Source organism: Larimichthys crocea, chromosome III (genome assembly GCF_000972845.2).
Source record: "Larimichthys crocea isolate SSNF chromosome III, L_crocea_2.0, whole genome shotgun sequence".
NCBI lineage: Eukaryota > Metazoa > Chordata > Actinopteri > Sciaenidae > Larimichthys > Larimichthys crocea.
In genome coordinates this window covers 42,103,581-42,130,430 of record NC_040013.1, presented here as the reverse complement: position 1 = coordinate 42,130,430, position 26,850 = coordinate 42,103,581, and the positions used below count along the sequence as shown (strand labels likewise).

At 38.6% G+C, this 26,850-nt stretch overlaps 3 protein-coding genes across 5 annotated transcripts in view; all 3 read right to left on the bottom strand.

Moving 5' to 3' along the window:
- Positions 1 to 5,491, bottom strand: part of bmp2k (BMP2 inducible kinase) — a 41,862-nt gene extending 36,371 nt beyond the window's left edge. For both annotated transcript variants that reach the window (XM_019272425.2, XM_019272426.2), the window contains exon 1: positions 4,458 to 5,491. In XM_019272425.2, the coding sequence (XP_019127970.1) occupies positions 4,458 to 4,608 (151 nt within the window). In that variant the 5' untranslated portion in view covers positions 4,609 to 5,491. The remainder of the gene's footprint in view (positions 1 to 4,457) is intronic.
- Positions 5,492 to 12,390: 6,899 nt separating this feature from the next.
- On the bottom strand, positions 12,391 to 17,685 carry anxa3a (annexin A3a). Of its 2 annotated transcripts, none has more exons than XM_010750843.3 (14): positions 17,623 to 17,685; positions 17,261 to 17,295; positions 17,132 to 17,179; positions 16,934 to 17,021; positions 16,637 to 16,731; positions 16,205 to 16,318; positions 15,308 to 15,398; positions 15,053 to 15,132; positions 14,765 to 14,821; positions 14,551 to 14,644; positions 14,348 to 14,443; positions 14,198 to 14,256; positions 13,443 to 13,565; positions 12,391 to 12,798 (listed from the first exon to the last, which is right to left on the bottom strand). In XM_010750843.3, the coding sequence occupies exons 2-14, from the start codon at positions 17,273 to 17,275 to the stop codon at positions 12,739 to 12,741; spliced, it is 1,020 nt and encodes a 339-aa protein (XP_010749145.3). In that variant the 5' UTR covers positions 17,276 to 17,295; positions 17,623 to 17,685; the 3' UTR covers positions 12,391 to 12,738. The 2 variants fall into 2 exon arrangements, with proteins under 2 accessions (XP_010749145.3, XP_027133769.1); XM_027277968.1 differs by lacking the exon at positions 17,623 to 17,685 and adding an exon at positions 17,376 to 17,410.
- Positions 17,686 to 18,459: 774 nt separating this feature from the next.
- Positions 18,460 to 26,850, bottom strand: part of fras1 (Fraser extracellular matrix complex subunit 1) — a 198,245-nt gene continuing 189,854 nt past the window's right edge. The window contains exons 63-73 of the mRNA XM_019272470.2: positions 26,479 to 26,711; positions 26,218 to 26,378; positions 25,388 to 25,602; positions 24,831 to 24,981; positions 24,171 to 24,278; positions 23,821 to 23,980; positions 23,274 to 23,390; positions 22,869 to 23,035; positions 22,279 to 22,484; positions 21,116 to 21,262; positions 18,460 to 20,585 (exon numbers count right to left, since the gene is read on the bottom strand). Coding sequence (XP_019128015.2) covers positions 20,004 to 20,585; positions 21,116 to 21,262; positions 22,279 to 22,484; positions 22,869 to 23,035; positions 23,274 to 23,390; positions 23,821 to 23,980; positions 24,171 to 24,278; positions 24,831 to 24,981; positions 25,388 to 25,602; positions 26,218 to 26,378; positions 26,479 to 26,711 — 2,247 coding nt within the window. The 3' untranslated portion in view covers positions 18,460 to 20,003. The remainder of the gene's footprint in view (positions 20,586 to 21,115; positions 21,263 to 22,278; positions 22,485 to 22,868; positions 23,036 to 23,273; positions 23,391 to 23,820; positions 23,981 to 24,170; positions 24,279 to 24,830; positions 24,982 to 25,387; positions 25,603 to 26,217; positions 26,379 to 26,478; positions 26,712 to 26,850) is intronic.

Sequence of the window (26,850 nt, the reverse complement as noted above, 5' to 3'; positions counted from 1 at the left end):
GAACTTCCTGTTAATTAGAAAGATGCAGTGACATTTTAACAAGCGTTTACCAACACATGCAAACATGAACTGTTTGTCTTGTGCCTACAGTGAGAGGTAGGTACAGCAGCCATGTAACGGTCAGGGTCTGGTGAATAAATAACAGTGACATATGGGCTATTATGCAAGTTGAGCTGACAACAAGACATGTTCCAGAGGCAGTTATCTGTTAAATGGTTAGTGGCTCTGCAGCAAATAACGCGATTAAATATTCTGACTGCACATACAGGGTGATCAGTACTGGAACAGTTTGTCTCTCAGAGCCCTCTCAGGGCCTTGCAACTATCCTGAATTCTAATTTCGACTGTGCCTTATAATATGGCTTAATAACTTTGTTTTCACAAAGTCTGTCACTTCACTGACTCAGTTAGTTGTTGCCTGCATTTATCTCATTGGAAAATTAAAATACTAGTAGTAGGTTGCTAAATTTGTTGCTAGTCGCTTTTTAAAAATAAACTCACCAAGGTGTCCTGAAAACTTAATAAATCTAACAAGAAAGTTGCCCAGTTGGCAACACTCTGGTCTTTCTTGGTTGTTTTTATTTGCAAACGTGGGTGTGATGTGGTGTAGAGGCCATGTAGTTACTTATGAACATAACAGCTTCATTTGTAATGATAAGTTTCCCTACAGAATTGTCCCAGATCCGCCATATCTTGGTGTACAGGTGCTATTTTTATTGTTCCTGGGACAACAGGACATCCTTGATTTCAAGCACTGTTGACTGCGTTCTAAAACAGTGACTTCACAAATCCTTAATAAAAACTAATCGAAGTGTGACGCCTTTACTTGCAGGGATGATCAACTAACATACACTCACATGCGTTAGCTAATGTCTTCTCATAGAAAAGTCCTGCAATAAATCCTACCTCCATTCAGTTTTTGTTGAAACAGTTTTGCTATTGATACTGACAGTATTATTTTTATCCACCTCATTTAGATCAATGACGGTGGGCAAGATAACAGAAACACTTCTTTGTGTAAGGTGAAGCAGCCCCACGAACTACATTAAGCAAATTGATTATGAAGTTGAATCAATACATTTCTACAGCAGTTCCAACAAAAACATATTGTAGCCTTCATGGAGGGAGGATCTATTACAGGACTGTTGTATTAGACTGCATTGGTTATAGGTAGGTAGACATAATAAACTGGAAACTGACTAGTAGCTTTCAATTATTCATTTAAAGCTATATTCCTTCCTGATAGTTATCTAGTATGCTGGAAAAGTATTACTAATATATGTCTATACATTAAAATCAATTCCACAAAACCAACTGCCAAAGAATCCAAACCCATAAAACACATTTCTACACTACACAAAACTTTCAGGCCCTGACCAGAAACCCAAATGATAAGAGCTAGTGGCGAAGGGGGTCACATGCTCACAGATGCATCCTGTTCCTACATGTCATTTGTGTTCCTCTTGAAGAAAGCATCATAGATAGAGCTCAAGAGAAAAAGCAGAGGCTAAAGGGGAGTGGAGGGAAATGACTATGTTCCTTCTCAATGCAAGAACAGTCCAGCTCTGCAGATATGTCACTGAAAAAAACAAAAAACAGCTGAAAAAAAATTCTGATATTGAATATATGAGGAGGGGGTGTTGTTTTCACTGCTGAAACAAACATCACACAAACATACCTGATTATTTAAACGTCTTCTCATCAGTTTCTCTTCACTAATTGTGTGGCTTTAAAGATAGTTCATGGTTCTCACTGAACTGGCGCAGCTGCTGAATAACAGTTGAATAAGGGAGTGGAGATCAGCCTCTCAAAAACACCACGTGGCCTACACATCAGTCACATAAGTGACCCAGTACCACATACTGACCAGCAACAGGTTTGTTGGGCTTTTCAAACCTGCAGACACTGATAAACCGCGCTGTCAGTTCTTCATGAAAAGATGGAGAGGAAACTGAACGACATGATTTGCCGTGCCTGGTTTCAGTTTACACATCAAACCTCATGTTACGGCAGATCTCTGCAGTGTAGTCAGATTTTGTTTTCACTTCTAACAAACTGCAACACGTTCAAGACAACTGCAATGTGCATCATCTGGTTTATTAATGAAGTTACTGATTGTGGATCTAAGTTCAAATGTCACCCTGTTCACATCTGTCCAACGATAAAACCTGAATAAGTAAGACTTAAAAGTTTAAATACATTTTTCTAAACGTGTCTCACATATCATAGTAAGGGGGTACAATGACAGGTAAATCCCCAAATTAACCAAGACTTTAACCACATTACTAGCATAGTAGGCCTTTACACGAGGCTAGTTACCTGCCACAGGGTTTGGGCCGCAAAGCCCCAAACCTCAGCAAAGAATCAGCAGCAGGTGTTTGGTGGTTAGAGGTCCTGTGACCAGCAGTGACAGCGTAAAGTGCTCTTCTCCACGTGCATCTATGAGACTTCAAGCTGCAGTCTGTCTGTATTTACATCATGAATGATGAAAGCTTTGGTATGGTGGCTGTAATAGAATACATTTTGATTTTATTTCTATTAAAGTGTGGTGTTGCACTGCATTTTAAAAATCACATTCAGTAGAATAAATTATGTCAGCTCATAAATTAAAATCACTGAAGAAAATACTAATGTGGTCCAACTTACTGTGTTTTATTTTGTAATTTCTTCTTATTAAGGTAGTCTGAATTCTACATTTAACACTATAAATATGACATCACGTGTTTTTGTTTGTTTGTCGCAGATTCTACACCTAGTACTTTTACTCCACCTTAGTGCCTGTGGAGCAATATTCTACTTTTGGAGGCTCACTCCATCATTTTGTCTATTTCTGAATGGACTGTGCAGCAGAGACAGGCGCAGACACCCTGCTCTTACTTTGACAGAAGGATGAGCAAAGGTCACAATGTAACCTTGTGCTTCTGGTAACAACACCAACCACAGCCACTTCACATGATTATATGATGACACACACTCATGACTGCTTGCTGCTTGTTTTTTTGGAGATGTGTTTTACAGTTTGACTCAATAGTATGCTTACAGTGTTGTGTTACTTGAAGAGACATGCCTGTCATGCCTAAAATGTTTAGTTGCTGTTCTCTATTCATAGTGACTTACAAAAGGATGATTACGGTTTCTGTAACGATATTAGCACACACACAAATCAGATTTAATTTCATTTGATTTTCAGATTAAAGTCAGGTGGGAGTACTTCTGTACTTTTATGCCGGTGAGCATAATTTTTCATTCAACCCATCTGAACTCAGCCACATTCATGTTTATTCGGGCCGACCTTGACTTAATAAATCTACATCTGAGTAGCCAATTAGTTGATTTATGTAAAAACATATCTAGTGCTCATTACAAACTGAGGCAGATTTGTGAATGTTATTCTGGGTGCAATCTGACTACATTTCCCCAGTAATGTCTAATTATTACAACCATATAAATGATAACAACTTCCTGGTAAAGAAAAGACCATAACAAACAATTAGCTGACTAAGTGACCGTGATGGGTTAGATCTACTGATAGAAATATATTGCAAACTAATACGCTGTGATAAGCTCGGAGCCATTTGTCAAAACTCTTTTGTGAAACATGTTTGTTTCCACACTTCCTCATTTGCTGTCTGCCTGACTGTGCATGGAGGAGATCATTTCGACATTTTAAAACACAGAGCTTTGTTAAGCCATGAAGGAAGTTTCCAACATTTCCAAGAAGCCTGTCGACATCTTCAAGAGCTGTACTGGGGAGGATCAGCCATTGCATAAGTCCAACCTTTATGTCTATATCCTGCAAGCAACTGTTGTTACTTGTTTCAGTGTTATGCAACCTAATCAAATTAGTACATCCTAACACAAAACGTTGTGTGTGTGTGTGTGTATATGTTACTCTCAGCCAGTCTATAGACAGCTGCACAGAGAGTAACACTTTATATTCACATACACAAAAAAAAGAAAAAGAAAACAGATGTGCATGGGACAAAAACAAAGTGCAGGAGAACTTCCTGAACATGTAGGACAAAGGGGTTTTTAATGGCTGGATCTTTACATGCTGTATGTTGACACAGGAAGCTTAGACCGTTGTTATCCTGGGGGCAAACCCCACCTCCGCCAGGCAGCTGGCGCAGGATGTAAACTACATCTGTATGGGGGGAAAGTTAGCAGTTTCAATTCAAGCCTTGTAACAAATCCCTGGTGCCCCAGTTTAAGCACTAACGGTGTTCATAGCCTGGAAGAGGAAAGCGACCTATTTCAATCACTCTGCATACTTTTCTCGGGAAACAGGCAGATGTTTTGGGGGCGAAGAGTGGGCTAAACCAATTACCAGCCAATAATAAAAAAAAAAAGATAGTTGCTTCACTGCTGTCTGGGTGAGTTTTTCTCTCCAAACAGGGGGTGACGGGTGTGTCCCAGAAAAGTACTGAACACACTGTAATGCTGAGCTACTGTACATACCCTCTGCAACAAGCTCCTCCACGGTGACTTGATACCGGCCGACTGCAAACACTTTCCCGAAGTAGCTGCTGACTCCGGAGCTGGAGCCGGACCCGGACGCCCCTCCAAGCCCGCCGCTCTCGGATTTAGGCATTCTGGAAAACTTCTTCATCCTTAAACTTTCTCTGTGAGTCCCGGCCACCAAATTGCAATCTCTGTTTGGTTGTAAATTAACCACACAGTCCAATTTAACTCGGTTGTGTTCCGACGTCCCCTATCTACTTATCTGAACTCTTTTCTTCTCCTGCATGCTCCGCGTCTGGTTCTTCTGGAGGGACAGCTAGATGTCGGGTGATACGACATGAAAATACAGTCATTAAACAGGCATCACGGTGGGATGATACTACTCCGTCGGTCCCCTAAAGCTCGTACCGGTGATAGCATCCACTCACGAATGATAAAAAACAAAAGCTGCGGTCTGTTTGTTGGCTAACTAATGTGACACATCACCCTAGCTGGCCGCAGCGGTTGCTAGCATGCATGGACGCGGTGTGCAGTCAGGACGCTCCGCCAACAATCAGGAGAGATCAGGGGGAGAGGCACAACAATGTGTCTGGCACCAAAACTCCAGGGCGGGCGGGCGGGCGGGCGGGGGGCGAAGAATCCCTCCCGGGAATATATCCAATTCAGTAGCCCTCCAAAAGTAGCCGCGGCGTCGTTAGCATCACACGCCGCGACTTGTTCACTTCAGTCGGGCGAAGTGAGCTAGTTAGCTCGCTAGCTGCGGTGGTTAGCACCGCCTTCGCTAGCCGCCACAGTGGTTTCCTCTGCGAGGCGAGCCACCCGGAGCGCAGGTGGGCTGACAAAGTAGGACGCCGAAGCTCACACAAGTAAGCGTCCGTTCCTTAACCAGAAAGCCTCCGGCGAAGTCGTTTTCGTTAGGTTCGTCTGTGTCATCTCCACTCACCTCTGTGTCATTTTCGTGGAGCTTCGCTAACGCTAAACTTCTCGTGACTCCCCGACGGCAGGCTACAATACAAGTGGGTGGTTTGTTATTTACCCAATGAGAGTGACAACCTAACATGACGTGGCCCCGCCCCTCCTATTGTTATGATCTTATACAGTCTATGGTTATGATTGGTGTAAGTGGAGAATGTATGGAAGACCGTTAGGACCTAGAGTAGAGAAAAATGGAAAATCAATGCATGAAATATATAAAAACGCATGGTAAATAAGAATTAACTTACTTAAGTCAAAATTATGAGATAATAGACCCTTTTCAATACAGAGTAGGAAATACCAAATAAATTTGTACTTTTGTACTCTCATGGATTCAAACTTCGGAGCCGTAAAGTCTCTAAAATATGAAAACACAGTATGGTCAATTTGTAGTAAGGGCAACTGTGTTCTTGCTAACACCACCAATAATCTCAACTCAAGTCTGTATTAACAGGCTTTTCAGAAAAAAAATGCACACAAAAGGTTTATTTATCTCAAATGTTGTTCACAAATGTGTTATCTAAGTTTGTAGGCATTTCTTTGCCAAGGTAATCCATCCATCTGACTTTATCAAGGTGCTGATTGAACATAATGCTTGTTGCACATGTGTGACTTCACAGTCACAATTTTTTTTAAAAGAGCATTTTTAGTTAGAAGAAAATACAAGAAAAACTATATCTATTTCACATTGGGCTATATATATGCATTTTTATAATATATATTCAAAATATAATGGGTTAATTTTTCAACTCAAAATAAAATCTCTTAACTTAAATTTCTTTTTTTATTTTTTATTTGGTGACACAGTGTGTCATAAAACAAAAAATATTTGAATCCAGGTCATAATTTCCGCCAATAATTCTGGTTGAAACAAAATACATGCTACATATGATACTTGAAGTCAACTGCCAAAACATTCTAGGTAAAACACGCAGAGCAAGAACTGATGATCAACGCAGTGACCGAAGATAGAAATTGTAAGATGTTAAATCAAACATTTAAATCACTAAGAATCACTAATTAAGGGATAGTATGTCAAAATTATACTGAGTATTTCTTTCAAGGTTAACTTTTATGTATTTATTTATTTTTTCTTGGTAGCAATGAGCTTCCATAGCGGCACCCAGACAATGCTCTATAACTGGGCGACATGAGTGACAGAAAGAGGAGTCTGGTTGATGAAGGAGAGAACAAAACAGGCTGGAAAGAATGCAGTGCGTGGAAAAATAAACAAGCTACACTGAGTTATCCTGAGTCACATGTGTAATATTAAAAATCCTAATGAAACCTCCTTCTTTACCTGTGTCTTTGTTCTGCCTGTTAAGCAATGCTGGTGTTTTTTTAAGGTGTGGACAAGGCTGTTACTTCCTCAGTATGCCCAAACTGACCTCGCATCATTCCCTTCAATTTTAGTAAAATTCACAGTGGAAAAAAACAATGTCATTTGTTCAAACAGTGCCAATGAGGAAGTGGCTTGACAACTGCATCTGTGAACTACAGCCTTTGTGAACAAAGGCATGTGTGTAGGCTGGCCATTCTACCTCATAATTTCACAGACTTTCATTTCTTTGTGGTTTAACTCATGTGCAATATCACCCTAAGTCATCTCTGTCATCTATACATCAGTTGCCAGAGGTGGAGAATGTCTTTTTCTGCGAGTAACTGGTTACAATTGCCATACTCATGTCAGTAGTTATAGGGGGAGCACATGGCTGAGATGGGGATTATGTAAGAGATGAGGAGGAGCACAGCAGGATCACATGACTGTATAAACCCCCATGTCTGGACACATCCTGCTTCTGCAGTGGGGAATCTTTCCTCTCTGACACACTTATTGTTGTCTGGCTGAGTGTGAGGTGTATGCTGCCACCTGTTGGTGTTTGAATACACAAACGCACGAAGAAACACGCTGTATATTACAGATAAATCATCATTCACTAAGTAGATGTATCAGCAAACATCCATCCTGCTGGAGTGTCTTTGAGCAGACTGAACCAGTTCTAGGGCTGACCTCTCTCCTCCTGGTGGTTTAGGACACAGTCTCTCAGTGTGTGTTTAAAATACAAAACCAGCTGAAAGAAAGGAAATGTAACATTACATGAGAGATTTCTGTAGTTGGGTTGAGCTCGTACAAACAGATGAAAGATTTTGAATGCTAAACTCACTGAATCAAATTGAACAGAAGATATATACTTTTCAGAGGCTTTAATGATGCTTTGATGCTGATAATAATTGAAGACTGAACTGACTGAATATCATGAGGACAGGTTTACTGGACCTTGAGAAGAAGTTGGTCCCAAAAGATACGCACAGACAAACAGCAACAGGGGTCCTAAGATAAATCTGAGGGGACACAAGATAATTATAGGGATAATAAAGACAAACCTATTACACAAAACTATTTTGATTTTATTATTATTCTGGCTTCTTCTAATTTTTGTCTTTTTCTTATTATACTGGATGTTTGGGCCTCCACATATCTTTCAAATTAAATAATGTTACAGGAAAAAATTACTCCTTATCATATCTTTGTAGGACAAAAGCATCTCAAGTATACTTACGTTTAATTATCATACTATGTTCTTTGATCTTTACAAACATATGTTACATTTTTTTCAAAGATACTATATATGTGAAGATGAAACTGGAATAAGCTGATACAGAATATATTTCATACTTTCAGGCAGTGAAAAACTGCATGTTGAGGGATTAAACCCACAGAATTTCACCAGTGACATATTCATACAACGTGGATTGTCGATTTTTTGAAATATAAATAACTTCTTGGCAGAAACATGAAGGGGAAACTATTTAAGTGGTTAATGAAGTCCCTGTGTCCTCAATACACCTCCCTACCAGGCTAGCTTGTATTCGCCATTCTCACACACAGTGAAGCAGTGAAGTGTTGGTAAGGCAGACTGTAGTGCTGATCTATACTATAGTCCAGTTTATGAATGGAGACTTTTCACATGGAAAGAAAATGATATGGGAAATTCACATTTACATTTCCTGGATTTATGTCAGGAGTGATAAAAGCTCTGCTCTTGAATTCTGGTCTGTTACACTTTACACTTGGCATCACACACCAGTTTTGGAGTCTGAAGCCCAGCGAGCACAGATGAACTTGGCCTACATTTCTTAGTTTTCCCCTGTGAGTTTCTTTTCTTCACTGGAACTCTGCTGTGTCTCTACACAGCTCTGAGAGCACACATGGCCTCAGAAAATACACTCACAAATTAGAGGCTTCATGCAGTCAGATACAAAGAACTTCAGTAAAGCTAGACACAAGAATTTATTAGTAAGATATCAAAGCTATCAGTCCATGTGGGAATGTATAAGTGAATATGATTAGGGCATGAGAAAAATGCACAAGGTCACTAAAAACTCAGCATGGGATGAACAGAAAATACTATTGTTAATACATGCTATTTATATTTGTTTTATTTATTTATATGTGTTAATAGACTAGTGGTGATATGATACACGGACAGATTCATTTAATAGAACAGTTATAAATCATTTATAGGACAATGAGAGACAGCTGAGGGAAGCTTGTGGGAAATGTAGGATGCAGTATCTTTTTGACATGACCCACTCTACATGCAAGGTTCCAAAGTCTGGAGATGTCATGACTTTTAGTGCCTAGTATAAAGACATCTCCATAAAGTTGTGAGAACCTATCCCACAGGCCTCTGCTGCATTGCTAGATCAGGGTACCCCTTTAAGATGTACAGACAACATCCAACTGTCATTGACTTCAGAAGTCCAAATAAATCTCCTTCTTAAAAACAGGAAGCTGTCAGATGTGTTCACATATTTTAAACCATGCCTACAGGATTTACTGACTGTGCCAGTTGCAGGAACTCAATTAAAAAAGCAGTGTGGCATCATAACACGCCTGTTTTCCACCTTTCTCTGTTTCTGTTGGAAAAAGTTAACTTTATGCTATCCAATTGAACATTTGTATATTTTTGTAAATAAATTCCTTATTTTCATATTTTCATAAATTTTTTCCCCAGGTCATTTCTATTGTTACCTCCACTTTCCTCTGGATCACAGAGGACATTGACAATATTAAGTAACATTATTGGTTTATCATTATATTATTGGTAGATCATACTTGTGTGAGAGTACACTTCCGAGACCTAAACAATAAACCGCTTGTGTGTCTAAGGAAGAAGCTGTCTAGTTTCACAAAATGAAATCCATCAGTGATGTTCTGCAGTGCACATCAAAAAGGATCACTTTGGTTTGTGTGTATCCTGTCCCAACATTATTTAATCTGTTTCTACAGTCACCTCTTAATCAAAAAATCCTCCTGTCGACCCCATTTAAATGGCTGCATATCATTTAGGCCAAAAATCATGTATTAATGACTTCCAAACATTTTTATCTACATAAACAATGGCTTCTTGTGAAATGAAAACACCTTTAGCAATGCTGTCATTGAAGGGGTCACAAAACATGTCTTGTAAAAACAGTTTTTCTTTTTTTATCAGAGCATAATTTCCTTATCAGTCTTCCTTTAGTTCAGTCTAAAAGGGAGGGATCGGGTTCTTGTGCAGAGTGAAGGATTTTTGGTGATTACTTTGGCTTTAATGAGGAAAACGTCTTTGCCTCTAGGCTCCCATCCACCTCAATAGTCTGTGATTGTGTCTGAGTTTGTTTGGCGGCCTTAAAGATATAAAGACATGAGGTTACAGCTCATGTGTTTTACAGCTTAACATATGTGCAGGAATTTCTGAAACATTATATTTCCTTTCTAGGAGTGTCCAGTAACTAAACGCTTTTGTGCTTTTATGTTTGTTTTGTATCAGATTTTTTTTTGTTTTTTTTGTTTACTCCTGACCTTGAAAACAAGAGTTGACCAGACAATTTGCACCACTTATTCTAGAGCTTTTGACTGCATTATATGGTCTTTACTAAATTGTCATGAAACTTCAATTGTTCAAACCATTATTCTTTTGTAGTATTGGATATTGTCGGGCAGCTATGGATTGGCCACTGTTATTGACCCTTGTGTACTTATGTTCTCTCCTTATATTATCATATTTTTATGTTTATATTATTTTTATGTGTGTGAATGAAGTGTTTATATGTATTTAATTTTGCAAGTTTGCTTGCTTCTAATGTCCCCTTGAATCTACATTCAAGCTCCACTTACCCACTATTTTGTATGAGAACAGTAACGTCAAATTCACACAATACCCAAGTTAAAACAGATTAGACGTGTTTATAATCGTGCACTGAGGTATATTTTTGTGTAATAACATTTGTGATACTGTGTAGAGGTGTAACTAATGAACAGTCACATTTGACTGCATTTCCACTTAAAGTCTTCTGCACTTTGTCTCCATCTTCAGGAAGGTTTGGTTCTTTGTCTCTCTGTGGTTCTGATCACTTTTTCACATCTGTGCATGTGTTTGGGCACCAAAAGTACATGAACCCACCTACAGCTGCTATTTCATGTTTCCAATATCAGGCCTTGGGTTTCTGTGGAAACTAAATTATACTGTGGATGCACTTTATTTTGAATTAGAAACTAAAGAAACATTAAAAAGTAACATTAAATTACATATGCGAGTAGCACAATTAGCACATTTTTATTTTTCGATACGACTGAGTCAGTACATGTGTGGATATTCTCTCTCTTCACATTGTCTCTGTTTCAGTTTTGTGCATTGGCATTGGTTGAAGTCTATTATATTGTTTAGATGAGTGATGGGGCCATACCAACATTGAGGTCATCATAATTCGATATTTTGTCGTATAATATTGTTGTATCTACTATCAGGGATGTACAGCTCTGGCCTTTGTCTAATGTTTGGCTACCTTCCTACTACTACTACTTTTTCTGTACCTCTTATAGAAAGCAGAAACATACAGAAAGGCAGGGTCTGAACAAACAGCTGTCTGGTCTCCATCACTGTATCAACTCTTGTCTGTGACCTGTGTATTGTGCATGTCCTATTTTCCTTTTGAAACAGTTGTATATATAAATGTCTTTATTGAGCTCCATCTTGTGGTCAAACCACACACAGTGCAGCCTGATAGGTGAAAACTGTGAAACAGACAACATTCAGATAGAAATCAGCTATGCAGCATAGAAGCATTTTAACCATTCCATTGTTGAGTGTATATTCATAAATTAGTACATTTACATACACTCCAGGAAGATTACTAAATAAACAAACTGACATAAAAATCAAGTCAGCCAATATCATCCAAAAAAGTGGAATTCTGTCTGTATTTTAATGATTTCCGAGGAGAGCTAGTGGTGTAAACTATTTAAATTTAAATGGGGTCACTATCCAGTTCACCAGTGATGACACACCTGTAGCCTGTATGATCACCACGCCTTTATGAGTATCATGTCTAAATCAGACATCTGTGACAGGTTGGTCACAACTACGTCAAAGCATTCTATAAAAGCTGCAGTGACGTGTTTTTAAATTGTTTATCTTTACATTTTAAATGATTTAATAAACATAACATATTTTCAAAAATGAAAAAGTGCCTTGCCACAGGCAAAAACTCATTTAACCATTTTTTGAAGCATTTCCTCCAAGTGAGCTGTGCATTTCATATCTGCTTCATAGGGTTTGTTGAACAAACAACAAATTGTTTTATCGTCACATGGTCTTACTGCAGTTATTTGTACTAAGACTGCTTAGCATTAGCTGGGGCTGATGAGAATTTCATTAGTTTGATAGGTATTTGTCACCAAGCAAAGTATTGGACAAATTGTCATCATACATCATCATGTTTTAAAAAATGATCATGTGTTTTCTTCTAAATTTTAATAGACACTATAGTTCTTAAATGTACTGAAGTAAATATTTATTTCTGAAATGTAGTGAAGATGAAGTATAAAGTAGCATAAAATACTCTTCACTTAAGTACAGTACTTGAGTAAATGTTTCCACCACTGCTGAGAGAGAACAAAATAATAAAATGACAGAAATGTAGACACGGTGAGAGGATCACATGTGGATGTTAGGATTTATTTCAGCAGAGTCTTTTAATAATTCCGTCTGAAACAAAACAGAATTTTATATTTAAACATCAGTTAACATTTCCAGATTTAAATTTAATCTTTAATGATCTGCATGTCTCTCAAGATGTCTCACTATCCTTTTATGATTTCATATGTGACGTGTATTTTTCAAAGCTGTCTATTGCTCTAAGACCGTAAACAATTTATCAGTTAGTAGCTTAAAAATGAAAGCATAGTAGAAGTATCATAAACGACAGAGGGCCTCGAGTGAGAGTTCAAGATGAAGCGGACTTCCTCAGGCATTAGCTAGTCGTCTCCTCCACAGATAGCCTTCACACAGTCCCCATGATCGCCCCCCAGATCTGACTGGAGGACAAAAACAGAAGCAAGGACAAACATGTCAAGTTTGTAAGTATGATCAGTACAGCAGGTGATTTCACTGGATTAGTTACAGACTGAATTTTAGAGCCATAAAAGGTTTCTTGAATTGTTTTTATGAGTAACTTTTACACGATGCTGATGTTTTTCTTCAAGCTAAATGCATCTACAGTACTAGATAGGATTGTTTCTGCTCATTGAGAAATTACAATGAGCAACAGAACTAGTAGATCAGCAGATGGTCAGGGTCTCTGTGTTTGTGTGACTAAAACTTCAACACCCACTCCAACTGATGGACTACTTGTCAGACTGACAATAGCAAAATACAATAGGATACAAACTTACCAGCTACAACTATAAATTAACACTGACAAAGATTGACAGAATTATTTTCATTTGCTTCTAGGGCTGCAACAGGTAGGTGGAAATCAGGACTGGAGACCAAACCCACCTGGGCAACCATGATTAAAATAAAAGACTAGACACATTAGAAAAGACCCAGACAACCTTCACCATTTACTGAAGGGTGGTTTTTTTCAAGTGTCCCTTTTCAGAAGACTTTATACCTCACTAATAAATAGCTCTAAAGAGCTAATAATATCCTATGAAATGTTAGAAAATGAGTCCCTTACCTCAATGGCAGAGAGCAGTGAGTACTCGTAGAGTTTCTTGAACTCAGTCCTGATGTCCAACAGATCGATCTCAGACCGACTCACCATGATCCGGTTCAGGGTGCACTCGTCTGTTCCAGCACCCTGACAACAAGATTGACAGTGAAAATACATACAGGTAATAATATATATATATTTTTTACACTTAATTCATGTATAGTGTTTTTTCTTTTACATTTATCTTGTATTAGTGCTTTTGCCTCTAGAATATGAAACTTAACTGTCTCATCATAACACTAAACTCTTATGACTTTAACTTAGCAGAGAAAGAAACCACTGCCTAAAGGAATATTTTCCATGAGATACATTTGTGTTTGTCAAAAAATGAGACAATCCTGGTGAAAGTTGGTGCAGAGTCCATGTTGCTTTTACCAGGGTTGGGTTGATTTGGGGTTTTTCAGCATGGTGTACAAGCTTAAACCAGACTGACTGAAAAAGCATTTATCATTTATCAAGTTCTGCAAAAAAAGCGATGATAACCCTTTATCGGGCAGTCGCTACAATACTCTCAGCTCTGTCTGCAGCACATGTAGAGTTAGTAAAATACCATCCCAGTCTTTAATCTTAAAATTCTCTCTGCCGAACAGCTTCATATCATGGGCTGTACTTTCTTCAGGTAACACAACTATGATACAATGAACTAGATACTGTTTATTCCTGTCTGTGTGTGTGCAATGATCTGCTGCGAACATGTGTAATAAAAACAGTATATTCACCTTCATACACTCATACAGGCGTTCTGCAAAGTAGGCGGGTACGCTCTTCACACATTTCACTGGTGGAGTGAGAAAAGTTGTGAACAACAATGTGATTAAAAACAGCATTTATACAAAGATAAAAGGACATTAATAAGCACTGTAACCTACCAATAGCCACCAGTAGTTCCTCCAGGTCCCCTGACATCTCTCCTTCGATGCTTTGTTGCAGTGTCTTTCCACTGATGTTCTTGTATTCAACAAGAGCTACACACAAACACATTTTACATTTCAAATGATTCCAAATTGACCATAATTTGTACGCACTTTATTCCAGTCTAGATAAAACATAGTATGGTTTAAGCATAAAGTACTTTGTCTCAGCTGAGGTATACTTCTTTGGCAGAGGATGTCAATAAATTTAGATTCATCTGTGCCCCATTTCTCCTCCCCAGCACTGTAAAGAGTCTGGGTAGAAAAAGATGAAATGGTTATTAATATACTTAACATAAAAAGAGACAATTATAGGATATCTAAAAACTTTTTTCCGGATAAGACAAGTTCAAACTTGTCATCCCTTGGCTTCACCTTGGCATCCTCTTTTGCCTTCTCTGTATCTACTGTGGTGCTATCATCCCTTGTTGCCTGCAAAGAAAAAGAAAATAATCTCTGAATGGCGCTATACAAGTCCTGTTGTGCAGACATGCATTGTTCCAAACCAAAAGAACAAGTTCATTCCCCACATTGTTTCATAAATATGACTGTGAAGATTGTGAAGTAAGCTATTATTTCAATTTTGGCATATTTTTTTTACTTTTCCTATTTATTTATTCATTTATTTTTCTACATTCTTCTCAGAGGAGAAAGATGACAAACCTCAGCAAGGAGGAGCAGCGCACTGCAAAAGTCTCCAGAAACTTCTGCCTTTAGGTCCAGGGTCAACTTTTTCTCTGTTTCTGCGAAGGAAAACATCCAAGACAATCTCATGATTCAAATATTTGAGAAAAAAGTTATCATAAACAAAGAAATTCATACTTTTTAAAAATGCCAGTCGCTCAAATGCTTTTGGATGGAATATAAGGCTACAATTTGTACAGAAATCAAAACATATGTACTGTTCACGTTATTTACCTTGCAAATAGACATCACAGAAAGCTTTGATTTGTTCAGTGGATCTGGAGGCAAAGATTTCAATCAAGGTGCTCTCTTCTGTCACAACTCCCTGTAACATCACACATTCACTTTATCACATGGAGCTGAGTGTCTGAACTGCGCTTACATCATGATAAACTGTTCTGTTGCTGTTAAGTTCACTGAAAGGCCATGTGCCGCTCTGCTTCACTCCGCCATTCAGCACTCAGAAAAAACTACCCACCTTCAAATCACTGACACACTGAACACACCTTTTTAAAATAGCTTTTAGTGTTTTTTAGTGTATTGTTTTCACCCTAAAAGTGTCTTTGAGTACCTAAAACATGTTTTAATATTTGAAAAAAAACCCAAAACAGTTAGATTGTTTAATTTGTATCATTTTTTTGTGCCTGACTATGAACCATGCAGTATAATTTGCATTAATAAATATGATCTTTTAAATTATTAGAATAGTAACATTATTATAAATGTAACAAACATCCCTTATAAACTAAAAATAACTTAATCATCACTTGATCTGTAGATATATGGTATACTTCACAGTGCATTATACTGCTTACTTTCATGGCTCCGTTTTCCCTGCTTAAATATGTTGTAAATTAACTGGTTAAACCCCTTAATCATTCATTCATGGTCAAATTGAAAATCATACATACATCATCACACACTTCACTTTAGTCAGCTGGGAAACTAATTCCATGAACATTTCATTTTAATCCAAAAGGTTAAAGGATTTTATGGTATACAATAAAGGGGTTCTCTTTCTTATTGCTTTGGTTCTGTGCTACATATTTTTTTAAATATATCTTTCTTTTCTCTTACCAATATTTATTTCTAAAGTAGCAAAATAAAAAGAGAAAAGTGAGAAAAACTGACTTCCATGGCCCGCATCACTTCATGGCAGTCATACTTTGCAGGAGGGGTGATGAGCGCCACAAGCAGGTCCTCAAAGTCCCCATCGGTGTCGCCCTTCAGGTCCTCCCGTAATGTCTATGATGTACACACAACACGTCCAACAGAAGCACACTCATATTTGTGAACCACACCCATGCAAATACACAAAGGCCTCTGCATTTACACTGGCTACAGTATCTAGCTCTGAGCTGTGTTACATTGGAAAGAAATAATAACGCCTGCCACCAAATAAGAGGAAAAAAAACTAGTTCATAATGTATGTTTGTGACCCATGGACAGTGGTATGGACACACAGACCTTTGAACGACTCCGTGTATGATTCTGGTGTTATTTAAATCATGAAAACAGAATGAAATTCACTCTGGATGAATGACAAGAGGAGCAACATCTTACTCTGCCAGTGGCTTCCTGATAAGCTTCACAGATGACCTGTCTCTGAGCACTACTTCTGTGGGTCAAAATGTCAATCAAAACCTTCTCTTTGGTGCCTGAATTTAAAATTTTAAAAAAGAAAAAGAAAAAAGAAACGTTAAGAGGTTCATCAGTAAACATGAAAAAAGTAGACCATCAAAGAAATGTAACAAGTTTATAGGTTAGTGGCCTTGAGACATGTTACAGTGTAACACGTGTGTGTGTGTGTGTGTGTGTGTGTGTGTGTGTGTGTGTGTGTGTGTGTGTGTGTATTTGTACCAAGTCCTTCAATAGCATCCTTCAGAGCTGCAACATCTTCTCCTGCATCAAAGTTTGCTTTTGGCTTGATGGTTCCTCTATCTCCAGTCTGAAGAACATGATCACATTCATCTTTCAGTCTGTTTGTTTTTTCCTTTGTGCCATAATAAAAGGTCACAGTAAAACCTGAAATCAGTGTGTGCTTTTAGTCGGACCTACTTTTGCTGAGAAAGAAGAAGGGGAATTCACAAGACTGTCCAAGTCATCCTGCAGAAGGTTTATCAGTTGTATTTAAAATGTATCGTCAGTCAAAATGTTCTAAAAATAAAAATGCAGATCTTGTCTTACCCATAAAGATGCCATGGTGTAAACAGGAAGTTCGTCTGTAGAAAAAAAAATACATGACTACAAACTGTAAACTGTATATGCCGGAAATAATTTAAAGGTAGATCTGAAAACATACCAGGTTGGCTAGGTTGTAGCCTTAATAAGAAATACAGTTCTATTGCAGGATTACCTAAAGTAAATGCAATGACACACTAAGTTTTGCTCAGTTTATCATGAGTTTGTGAGCAAAATGAATCATCTGTAAACAAACTTCTGTTTTAAACTTTCATCACCTAAGAATGATCTGTTACGATAACAGCCAGAGTCGAAATAAACGTATCATAAAGATGAGATAATACATTAACGAGAGTCAAAGAACTCACCTGGATTTGACTGAACCGGAACACTTTTCCGCCACACCTGTGGAAGCTGGAAAAGTACCTGAGTCACCTGGGCACGCCCAGTCCGGACAGGCAGGTAACGCCTTCAGGGGCGGCTCGTACATTTAAAACAGCTATATTTAGAAAGCCTCTCTGACAATAATGACACATTACATCTTTCTAAGTATGGAATAAAATAGCAGCCCTATTCATGTTTAAATCAGCCATGAGATTTATAGAACTGTTTTTTTTTATTAAAGTTTACAGCAACAGAACATAGCAACCACAATGTAAACCAAAGCATTACCTTAATGTATGAGCCTATAAACAAAATATACTCACAGACAGAGAGCAACAATGCAATGACAGGTTCAAAGCCACACGTGGTGGATTTGGGTGGTGCATGATTTCCACCTTGTGTGTAACAAGGGCGTGTTCTTGACAAGGCATCAAACTAAGAGACACGAGAAAGCCACAGTTTCTGTTTGGAAGTTAGAAAAGGACACTCAAGATTTATTTAACTTTAACATCTCCTTTGTTTAACTTTATGAAATATGAGAGATGGAATGAGATTAATTTCCCCCCCATGATGAATTGCAGTAACAACTGTTGACAGGTCTCTAATCATGACCAAATGCTGCATGACCTTTTTCTGTTTACATGAACAAAATATTTGTAAAATGTCAAAATGATTGCTTAATTTTGCAACTTTCAGATGAATTTTCAGATGAATTAATCAGTCAGATTATTTTTTCCCCTTAAAAATAATTAAACCATATAAATATAAACATAATAAATAAAATAATAAAAAAATCAAGAAATAAAGGGCAATAGTAGGTTTCAAATGTATTTTTATTACTAAAAAAGGCACCAAATACAGGCATCATGTTGATAGCATCATAGTTTTCCACAAAATGATAGCACCAAAAATATATTATTTCCCATAATTTCCTGTTCCCGTGTTGTTTGATAGGCACACAGTTGAAAGAAAACAGGAGGTGGGCTCAGAGAGACGAATGGAGAGAAAGACATGTCAACATCTCACGAGAAAAAAAACTTGTTTTCTTTTGCAGTGCTCTCCAACCAGTGTCACACACTTAAAAAAATTACAGTAACTTTAACATTGTGGGTACATCAGTAGCTGAGCGTAACATAATACATCATAAGAAGGTAACATAATGATACATAAATGAGAAAACATTTGAGCGTGATGTAAGCCGGGGTAAATAAAAAATAAGTAAGTTATTTTGTGTCTTTGGGTGGAACAAAGGCAGGTAGATACACATCTCTTATAAAATACATCATTTTAAAAAAGTGATTATTTTCATTAGAACAGTATTAAGGCTAAAGCACTCAGTCATGTGGACGGGATCAAAACTTTTGCTGTCCAAACGGTCGTATCTGATTTACTACAATCACATGGAAAATGAGCATTTTTTCAGTCTTGGAAAAGAAAAAGAAAATACTTTGGATGATTCGTTTTGAAATTCATGAGGAAAAAATACTGCATGGCACTTAATATTGGCAGCTGTCAAAGTACAGTACAAACAGCAAAAATAAGAATTTGTGTTTGAACAAGAATAATTATCTGTTGTTCAACATGACAGTACAAATGTCTCTAAGTAAGGCTTGAAATACAGATTTTTAAAAATGCAAATAAAGTTCCTGCTCATGAGGGAAGGATTAACGAAAGGTATGGCATAATCGCACTTATAGGTATCATTCATTTTTGTTATTTACACTTTGCACTCACTCAGCCTCGGGCGACAGTAGCACACTGTATGTGCTTAATACTTTCACAGCAGTCAGAAGCAGCTGTAGCCGATGTACAAGTCGCTCCACAGGACAATTAAACTTGTTACTCGTGCTCTTTTGTTTATAGAGTTAATTCCTCTGCAAAAAAAACAGTGTATGATACAGATAAATGCAGAAAAGGAGCACTTTCTACACTGGCTACAACTGTACAGTAGTGACATTTAGTAGCAGTGAAATGACTCAATGCAGCAGAGGAGTGTTTTTGTCGAAACAATCACCAGTGTCTGAGCTACCACTCACCATTTTGGTGCTAAAGAGGACGTAAATGTCAAGTTAAACAGCAATGAAATTAACAACAGTTTCAGATGGAGTTTAAATGATCAGATGCAGATGTTTTGGCTGTTTGACGCAGCTGAGTGGTTTGTGGATTCCTGAGGTAGCCCAGTTGCGAAATGATTAAAATGCTGCGTAGCTCTCTGCACGTAACACACTTCCCTTTTTTTAAAGTGGTATAAAAATACATTAACAAACATCTCATTCCTTAAGTACAAACTTTCTTTTAGAAAATACCTTTTTTTAATTTTACTTCCCCATCTCTCTCTTCTTCTTCTCCTCTTCTCATCAGTGTTTCAGACCTCAGTGCCGTCATTAAGGTTGTTGTGGAGTTTGACCTCCAGATTGACCTGTTTGACCTTGGCCTTGCCATTGGGCTCCTGGTTGCGGTTGAGGATGTTGACGTTCCTCACGGTGCAGTGTTTGGTGCTGAAGTTCTTCTCCACACATTTGTCCATGCACACCTCCACCTTGGTGTTGAGCGGATACTCCTCGTACACTTTGTGAGCCTTCTTGCTCTTCTTCTTGGCCGACCGTCGGCAGCGGCGGAAAAGGAAGCAAGAGGCCAGCAGGACCAGGACCAGCAGGGTCACAGCGGCCACTCCACCACCTACTGAGCTGCCCACGTGGGCGTTAAAGGTGGCAGAAGGCCCAGCCTCCAGACGGAGCGACTTCATGTTGGTGCCATTCTTCACCTGGTCACCCTCGTTGTCGTAGATCAGGGACTCGTCCAGCGTCAGACGCCCACTGCGGTCCACCAGATCGCGTTTAGAGCGGCTCACTTCATAAGTCACCGAGCGCTGAATCCTGGGGCTAGACCGTGACTCTGGGCTGATCACATAAATTACCTGCAGGTACCACTGGTGTCCTGCCTCCACCTGTCAATCAACAGAGGGAAAGAAGTAAGAGGTTAGATATTGTATTGAATCACATTATAAAGACTTTATGCTTTGGCAAACAACTGCCTATTAAATCAAGAAATAACAACAGTAGAGACTACTCCACAGATATAGCCTTGCACTCCAATAACACAGACAGATCACAGTAGAGAGAAAAGCGATTAAAAAAAATAAACAATGTAGTTTTTAGCCCCAACTGACACTGACTCAAGTGAGTCACTTGGGCTTCAGAATTAAAACTGGAGTTCTGATAATAGAGCACACAGAGTTTAAACTTCGGGAATTAGTATTAAAGTTATTTGCTCTGGTCTGACTACCACCCATGGCAAACGTGGGAACTAAACATTTCCCTTTGAAATGCACTTTTTTAAAGGCTGTGAGCTCGTGTAAAGTTGATTTTACACAGTTAAAACGTCAATCCCCAATTAAAAAATATTTCTAATTAAAAAAATAAAAAATATAAAAAACTCATTACATGACACTGATAAAGTATAAGTGGTTTCACACACCTTGTAGAGAGCATCAACCTTCATTGTAAAGCCATCAACACCCGGCATGGCTGTCATGGGCTGCAGCTCTGGGATGTCTGAGGCCAAGTGAGCCTCAAAGGGAACATCGTGGAAAAATCTGTCACATACATCTGGCTGTTTACGATCCTGGAAAGGAAACCCAAAAAGATAAAATAATCAGAACACTTTGAATTAAACTTTTGTTGTTGTGGCACAAAGCTTTCTTTAAACAGCATTGTTTGCTTTTTAGTGTTGATGCAGGGCAAATGCATTAAGCTGTTCACCCAGTGCAGTATTTCTGTGTACGACTACAACCAACATTTACATAGGGAAGAAAGACAGTGATTTAAATAGGCCACAGGCAATGAGAAGTGGGACTGGTCAGACTGGTGTGGCAAGTAAAAAGGATGACCTGTATGTGTGTGTGTGTGTGTATGGGGGGATGTTATCCTACTGTTTACAGGCGTAATATTACAGAAGGACTGGGGTCATCTTAAATCATCTGAAGCAAGTACGTCAGAAGAAAATCTGAAGTGCTCTGAAGTTAAAATTCAGTTACAAGACTTTTAAACAGAAACAAAACTAATCATCTGATCAGAGCTGAACAGGTACAGCATGTGGACATTCACTGTAAAGTTACTTGTTGATTTGATTTTGATTCTGTGTAAAGTACACAAATACAAAAGTTTCAAATATACTTTATGTGAAGCTTCTCTTCAGCACACATTTCATGAAAATTTTGTGGTTCCATCTTTGCTCCAGTCGCTGCTGCAACAATTTGCCTAAAGGGCGTGCCATGGATTCTCTATTTGTGGACAGGAAGTAAGGAAGTAAGATGATGACTCCTTGTACTACTCGTTATAACTCCATGTCTGCGGAATCAGTTTCACATTTAAAGGCTGTGTGATTCATAGGGTATATTATGTTGATTGTATCATGACAAGTGATTCAGTTTTATCCTCCTTATTTGCCAACCTTTATTCAAAAACCTCAAGATAATGAACAGGTTTTAGATAATAGTTAACACTAGAGTTATTGGAACAAGCATTAACAGAGGCTGAATCCTCAGTATGTTAGATAGATATAGAAGATACAGCATGCAGTCTAAATAAAAATCTTTGAACAGACCAGAGTAAATAAGAGAAAAACAGAAAGTTTTGTACCAGCAGTAGGAAGCGATGCTTGAGGTGCTTGTTAGGCTGGATGCAGCCATACTGCGGCCCCTCGTTATACAGTGTCCCTGTTGGGTCAAAGAAGGGAACGTATCCGTCTCTGCCGGTGCAGAGGTAAACTTTCTCCAGCTGCAGTTTGTAAGCAGCATTCAGGTTCTGCTCAGGGTTCCACAACACCCTGCCATACAGAGTCTGACCTGCAGGGGTCAGCAGAGAAACAGGATTTTGTTTTTATTATTTGTACCTGTGCATGGAAAAAGCTTGTGCTGCTCAATAATTATCAAAATAATCCAAACATGAAGAAAGATAAATGATTAAATACACACAAAAACATTGTTTTGCAGGTAACAAGAAGAATACAATTTGTCTGTATATGGTTGAAGAAACATGATTAATTCCCAGGATATGTGACCCCCCCTCCAGCTGCTGAACAGAAAATATTTGGAGTACAAAAAATAAAAAAAAAACAGGACAAAGGTCAGTAGGAAAACCCCAAAACAGCTCATTCCTCTTTAGTGAACGTTTCTAAAAGGCTATTCTAAGAAGGTTAGTTCGGTTACTCTTCCCAAACTCTAACATACCCATGGAGAATGCTCCTTTGTAGTCCATCTCAGCCATAGAGACATCAGTGTTGGCAGGGTCCATCATGAACACCTTCTCGTTGTTACACAGTTGGAACTCAGTGTTGAGGGAGTAAACCACAGGAACGGGCCGGTTGGTCTGCTGGAAGGCGATCGGCACCAAAAACCTGTTGGAAAACAAGACAGGGTTCAAGTTACCTGCTGTACTCTTTGTTTATTTCATTAGCTGATTGGGCTTTTTAAAACTTTATTTGGACAAAAACATCTGAAGGGGGACAGGAAGGTGAGCTACCGAGGTCATACTTTCATGTGTTGTTCTGTTTCCAAAATGCACCCAACTCTTTAAATAAGTCATCATCAAACCAAGACTGTTCACACTCAAGTTGGACTTAAGAAGATACGTACTTTTCTGGAGCATGAGCGGTACAGGACAAAGGTTTGTCACCAGGGTCGATCCAGGGCTGAGTGGGCTGGACAGTGCAGGGGATCAAGAAGACGGTGTACTCTCCAGAATAGTCCTTCCTGTCGAAGGAACCACATTAAGACAACACAAAGGGATTATTCCTGATTTACAGTGAGATACATTGATGAAACGATAGGCTGAAGAAGGGTTCTTCTGAAATCCATAAAAACCAGCTGGGTGTTTCAGAAGTCAACCTCCAGCTGACCTCTTTTTATGTAGTTTAAATTCTGACAGTCTAGTTGCAAAAAATGAAAAATCTTTATCTAAAATTCCATCTTCAAATCTTAAAGGAGCCTTGCAGTAAATATGTCAACAAATGTTGTTACATTTATTGTTTATTTATCTGCAGCTTGCAAATGTCTACTGAACAACTGATACAATATCTTTATCCCCATCTAGCTAAACTGTAAAAATCTCAATATTTTGTACAAGAAAATTTGAATGATAGTCTTTCTCCCTCTGATAATATCTGTGGATGATCTCACTGACCTGCTGTAGGAGCTGGTGGCCCTCCACAGCTGGTACGGAGAGTCAAAGGTCTGAGCGCTCCAAAGCAGCTGAATGTCAAACTCAATGCCGCCAAGATGGTCAGGAGCCATCAGGTGGGATTTGTGGCCGGGCAGAGTGTGGTGTTCAAGGACAAACTGACCTGTAGGACGGAAAATGGAGACAAAATTAAACACAGAAATGTTTTTTTTTTCACTCTGTAGTGGATTGGGTGAAAACTTCCTTTATATCACACCAAAACTTCACTTCAAAAGACTCCTCTTCTGCTCTTTATCTATTACTCAACAATGATCCTAATATCTGAAATCTTGTGAAGGATGTTGTGAACTGACCTCTGAATTTGGCATGGGTTTTGAACTCAATCACCAGCCGTCCATCTTCTCTGATGTAGATCCTGATGATCTGCAGTCTGGCTGAGAGGACGCTGTCAGTCTGAATACCTGCAGACATAAAAGGCCAGTCATGGAAGTTACCATAAAACTAAAGCAGAAGTGTACAACAATATGCAGACAAACAACAAACATAATATGATACGGATCATTTCACGTAATGCGCCAGATGTTTGTAACATGGACCTAATTAATTTCTGAATTAATATTAAATCAAGTAAAACATACTACCTAAATAATACTGTACATAAATAAATACATAGATACAGATTCTTGCCTCAATGTCAAGTTGAAAAAGAAATCAACATTAAATATGATTATAGAACCACAACAGTTAAAGATATAAGAAAAAAATTATCACAAAATAATGCATGTTCATGTTAAATATTCTAGTAAGTTAAGTGCTGTGTTTGAATGCATAGAATCTATAGAGAAAGATCAGGACTACAGTGTGTCATATAAAAACATAATGCAAATGTATAAATATAGAAATTCCACTTCATATTGTGCCACAGAGTTAGTTAAACTGAACAAAGTAAATGCAAAATGCGAGCTTGTACTAACTTTATATTAGAATCTTTTCATAGAGACATATGGACTGACCTGTCCTCCAGAGCACGGTGTCGTAGAAGAAAGAGAACTCCATCTCAGTGTGATGCTCCAGAGAGGCCCAACCTCTCGGTGCCGTCACGTAGATGTAAGACACGTAGAGGGGAACCTGAACCGTCAAGAAGGACTGAGCCGAGTCCCGAACCTGGAAAAACAATGGCATTCTTGAATGTTCAGAGGGTCATATCAGGATTTGAGCAACAGTGAATTAGTACTTTTTCTTGTTGATGTGCAATCTCTTTTGAGAATTGTATACAAAGTATCAGAAATGTTGTGCATTAATGGTAAATGGTTGCAGATGAAAATTTTTACTATTTTTTACTCAACAACAAGGACGATTATATATATATTTTTTTATTTCATTCATCTATCTGTCGCTTTCTAGGAAACTGGAAGTCTGGATAGTTGGGTGACAGATGGGCCCTGAGCTAAAATAACATTTATTTAATCTTGACAGGTCATTCTTGACCTTGCAAAACAGCCCCAGTCAAGGTCCATTTACAGATGTAAAATACAAATTTAAAAATGTTTTCATGATTCACGCTATGCACCTGGAAATCAGCCGTGACGGAGCCTCCGCAGACGTCGATGAGCTCGGTCATGTCATAGTAAGCGTCAAAGGTCCAAATGCAGCTCTTGAGGTTGAGGTGCTTGTAGAGCTGGATGCTCTTGGCCTCCCGGACTTTGGGGTTGAATTGGTAGGGGCGGTCATAACCCGGCCCCAGAGATATGCTGTCATAGGATACATCGTCCAAGAAACCTGTCTCTGTGAAAGAATGATATCAAAGTTTCTATGAGCTGAAACAAATAAAAATAACCATCTCTGATTTAAACAAACCATTCTAATCCACTGTATACATTTTTACTCGATGCTGCATTACCAGATAATGATTCTCTGTAAAACAGAGCTAAACATGACTTATACTGACTACAAACAAGCTCTGAAAAAAGGATTTGGCTTTGACCAAAGCCTGCCTTGTTTTCTGTCGTATGTAGCTTTGGCATAAATAAAACATTCTGCTCACGTATTGAAAATTAAGGTTCTGAAGAGGAAACACGTTCTTTCCATCTGATTTGTTCATTATTTTCATTGATTAGATGTATTATTATTACATATACTGTCACCTACATAAGTCTTTAGGCTCTGTCTTAAACCTTGTAAAAACCTGGCTGCCCACGTTGTATTGCAGAATATTCCACAGATATATTAATTCCAGATGACTGAGAACATCAGATAAATGATAGAAATGCAAATGTCAATGATACGGCGGAATATCTTACAGATGTATCTCTTCTGTTTCAGCTGTCAGTGGGACGTGTGTGTGTGTGTGTGTGTGTGTGTGTGTGTGCTTTTATAGAATTGTGTTGTTGTGTGACTGACCGGAGATATCCTGCAGGTCTTTGAGGGTAACAAGGTTGGAGCAGACATGCTGCTGCCTATAGATAGACTCTGACAGCAGGAAGTGCAGATTGTGCAGCGGCATGGTAGACACCAGGGGGAGCATGCCGTCCTGATGGGGGATCTGCACTGAGATATGGATACTAAAGGACATAAAAAGCAGTGAAGCAAAGGCATTAACATACAATCCATAAAGTTGTGGTCAAGACTTTAAACCAATTTAAACCAGCTGTCCCTACTCACCGATTGGGGTGCTCTTTTTGCTTGACATCCAGGTATTTGAGAGTGGCGATGAAGGACTGAGCCTGGAAGCCTCTGGCAGTTCCAGTGGTAACAGGCGTGTGGCAGATGGAGCCTTCTGTGCCGATGGTGGCGATGTTGCTCCTCAGTGGTGTTCCAAGGTGACCCGCCTTATCCCTGGCCTGAGCAACGCAGCGGACGTGGAAGCGACGGCTGAAATAAATACTGTCCAGGACCTGAGAGAGATGAGAGAGACATGGATGAGACATGAGAGATTACAACAGAGATCCAAAAAGGGAAAAAGTGCCTATTGAAGGGATTTCTTACAGGATTCAATTTCTAAAACAGGGTGTTTAGTGCTGAGCAAAGCTTGAG